The 4,125-nt window shown below is 39.3% G+C and overlaps 1 protein-coding gene across 1 annotated transcript; it reads right to left on the bottom strand.

The window, feature by feature from the left end:
* Nucleotides 1-945: 945 nt before the first annotated feature.
* Nucleotides 946-4,120, bottom strand: LOC113780457 (zingipain-2-like; the record flags this gene model as incomplete). Its single annotated transcript, XM_027326256.1, has 5 exons — nucleotides 946-1,339; nucleotides 1,998-2,429; nucleotides 2,514-2,654; nucleotides 2,758-2,993; nucleotides 3,739-4,120. Coding segments are annotated over 5 exons (1,281 nt in total), but the record flags the coding sequence as incomplete, so codon positions are not given.
* Between the last annotated feature and the right edge of the window lie 5 nt (nucleotides 4,121-4,125).

Below are 4,125 nucleotides of genomic sequence, written 5' to 3' on the forward strand. Positions count from 1 at the left end.
TGGAAATGTGGAGAACATTTGTCACAACAGAGCTTCCACACACAGCGTCGTGGAACTAGCAGATGCCATGGTGGAACTTTTCAGCGCAATAGAGCTCCTTCTGTTGCGCACAATGTCGTGGTGGAACCATCTATCATTTTATTGGAGCTAAGCAGATTTCTTGTGCAATAATTTCAAACTGATACTACTACAGTGTGCTCGTCGAAATCATCCTCTGTGAAGGTGTAGGTGGGAATTTTATTTGCAGGTCGTGGTCCTTCATGGTGTTCCCTTGTCGTCCCAGTATTGTGTGCGTCTCTTTTTCCAATAAAGATTCAGGAGATAGATCCATGGAACATTATTATTCTTTTGTCCTGGAGATATCACCATTTCTGACTGGTATTTATTCACTTTGAAGGTTTTCTGGGTGTGCACGTTCCCGTATTGTAGCTCTACAATTTAAACTGCTTAAGAGAGATCCCAAAAGTTACGTAGCATGCACATGGTTTAGCAAACTGGGAGATTTGTTGTGCATAAAAAGGGGCTATGCCAACTCCTCTCCTGACTTAAAGACAGATTGTTCAAAATTGTTTAGCGTGAGGGTTTGTTTATGACGAAGCAACAGCTTCCCGGACAGTAGAACAGATTGGAAGATGCAGAAAAGTTGTGGCAGACGTGTTAGCACCATTCATCCCAGGAACACAATTGGTTTAAACTTGGAAGTTGCTGGTGAAATGCAGGAAAATTCCTTATCTAGTGGCATAAGGCCTATCAAAATGCTCCTTTAAAGACCTCATCAATACCTATCACAAGAAGAAAAGATTAAGGAATGATAATTACGTTACAGATCCCAGACATTCTTGTCATTGCCAAAGATACCACACTCGATCTTAAACATATTAATATCCTGTAAATAAAACGTATTGACAACCAAAGCCAGATGCCTTGTGTTGGCAGCGTACGACATCAGTAGGAGAAGCAGATGCATTTCAAGGCAATAAGATTATACACAGATGAAGCTCCCAACAAACTAAACTCAAATCTCTCGGATGAAATCCATTCTTTTTTACAGTACCAGAGTGAAATCAGGAGCTTCTTATATGAGGTGCAACGAATGACGAGCACCAACTCTACTCAAGATTCAGTGGTAAATACAGCTATACTTCAGTATGTAAAACATTATGTAACTTCAAAGTAATTCAGTACACATTTATGAAAAGCTTATATCTGGTACTGATACATGCTACAAGAAGGCACTATTAGACTACTTCTAGTTCGCAAAGAGGGAACTCCAATCACCAAATTTTCCGGAACGGCCTCCATTCTTGAGCTGTTTAACTAACGTGGAATTCCCCATTCTCTGCAATCACATTTACACCTCTGTCAGATAAATCAAAGAATAAAACTGCAGCGAGTAATCATGTCAGGCATTGCAAATAAGATGGAAGCTGCTTTACAGCATGATAAAGCTGCTTCTATTGAACAAATGCAATGAAGAAGGTAAACTTAGAGCAATCAAAAAGTGTCAGTACCAATGATTATGGTGGCAGTAAAGAAAGGGACAGGATTTTATCACAAGTATGAACATTTGATAAGGCCAGGAGACATCGAAAAGCACAGAAGTGTAATCAATGTCTATGCTACCAAAGGGTGCGACAGTTGCACAACAAAGTAGCTTCAACTGTACTTAAAGATATCAACTAAATGAAATGGGTTGCAATGACATAATTGAATAATGAACCGGATGACGTCGATCTGGGAATGAGTTATGGAGCAAAACTTGAGAATCTCAAGTTAATGATCCACAATAGCTAAGCAGACTTGTTCATCCATTGAGAAAAGTTCAAAAAACTCTCTCCAAGCCTTTAATTTTCTAGCATTCTGCTGCTAATGAATTCAAGGCCTCATCAACCGGATTCTATATGGATGACAGTGTTGCCTTTTCTGCATTAGTGGATGCTAAGCCAGGACACTTGTACTCATTTTAAGCAAGTGGATATGAAGAATTTAAAACGTACCCTGAGACACAAATTCCTTTTGGTGTCACAAATTGGATAATCATGAGGGCAACAGTGAAGACGGTCCTTACAGCAGACAGCAGATTCCAGATCACAACACTTCCATGACAAGCATAAACCCAGAAATTCCATTGAACAGCAGCAGGTTTCACCTGCAGGGCAGGAGGAGAAGAGGCTACATTTTGTGGGACCTGGAGGAGGGGATGGTGGAGGATTGAGGCTACTTTTAGTAGGATAGGATGCCATCATGTTAATCCCACATACACCTGCTGAATTGCCAGAATTTCGAATTATGTGAATATAACCATTTATTCCCCAACTTGTTCCCCACGAATTCTTCACGATCCAGTAATCCGCGCCATTTTTAGAATCATAACCAACAATCAAAACAGCATGGTCCAAAGAGGTAGAGCATGGCCCTGTAAATATCCCCTGCAACATAGTTTTAGAACAGATTATAATTTGGTTTCACCTGGAATTTAGTAAAATGTGATGGAATTTGATAGAAGCACCAACCCCAGAGTATAACTGAAATCCTCTTTCACTGCCACATATCCCAACACTCACAGGTTGTGCTGCTACAGCTTGTAGAAGCTCTTGCTCATTATTTGGTGGTACATCTATGTAACCATCTATACTCACAACACGTCTTTTCAACTGAAATGGTGAATAACAACTGGTTGTCAAGCTAGCTTTGGATGTCAGAAGATGTATGAGAAATTCTAAACTCAAGATCAGATAGAATGCAGAAACTAGAAACCTTGTTACTGTTGCATGTCCCGTCCCGACCTTTAAAAGGGTAATCCTGTTCAGTGTCAATTCCACCATTTTTTACAACAAATTCATAGGTATAGTCCATGAGTCCACCATTGCAGCCATTGTTATAAGATCTATCACAGTCAATTAACTCCTGTTCAGACAGGCTTACTAAAGATCCAGTGACAATCTCATTGATACCTTCAATTGCACCGGTAGCTGAAAATGCCCAACATGCACCTAAATAACATAACTAAGAAGTGAGCAGGACTATGGCAGTTGATAGGTAAGAAGATCAATTGGAGTTCCCTCAAGTAAAAATCAAAAGATAAGGCAGAAATTCTCATCCTTAATCACAAATTCTAAAAATGGAAATTGAAGCTACTACTACTTTATGTACATTTTTCTAGCCAAAACTTCTCAAGAATCAGAAGACATGGAATTCAAGATCCGAATTCAGAGAAAGCTCTCAGTCACCATCAGTGCAATACCCAGTTAAATTTTTTCACCAGCCAAATGAAGTTCCAAATTTCTAGACAAAGAATAAAACTTTGCTGAAAAGCTTGAGGTACAGATCAGGAGTTACTCTGACAATTCCTACAGAGTTGCTACTTGGGTCACTTCCGTCCACTTCTTTCATACTAGATTTGTTTGTTTAGTTGCTACTTAGATCTAGATTACTACTTCGTCTTTTTCATCATTCTGGAAAAGGCTAACCGCTCTCCGCATATACACAGACTTCGACCAACAAACTAAGTACAGGTGATCAACAAATCAAATACCAAATGAAGCCAAAGGTACCGTGCATAGACTAGTAAATTGAAAAAAAAAAAAAAACATAAGCATACCATCTTCAAACAACCCCATAATTTTAGATAAAGAGATAAAGACTGAAACTTTGTATCTCAACAAGATCATGATAAGATGAACACAACTCTGGATATATGGGAAAGAAAAAACTATACAAGAAGAAACAATCACATACCACAGCTTCCCTGGTCTTTGACATTGGTGACAGTTCCTTTATTCCTCCAATCCAGGGATGAAGGGATATCATATTTACCAACAGCACCAGAAGCTCCAATTGATGATGACCCACGATTCAATCTAATCAAACCATCGGCAGAAGCCGAGAAACCCAAATACTTAGCTTTGAACTCATGGTGAGTGAGATCGGCAAAGGCGTTGAGGGAGAGGGTGTATGTGGAATTTGCCAAACTGTTATGTTTTGTAACATAGTCATAGTTGTCTTCAAAGACTCTGAGTCTGTACTGTTTTTCTTCCTCAGAAGGATAAGTCTTCCCATGTTGTTTGCACCAATTCTCAAAAAGATCAGCTGTGAGTGAAGATTTGCATATGGGCGGATGAAATA

The sequence above is a fragment of the Coffea eugenioides genome, chromosome 8 (assembly GCF_003713205.1).
Source record: "Coffea eugenioides isolate CCC68of chromosome 8, Ceug_1.0, whole genome shotgun sequence".
Classification (NCBI taxonomy): Eukaryota; Viridiplantae; Streptophyta; class Magnoliopsida; order Gentianales; family Rubiaceae; genus Coffea; species Coffea eugenioides.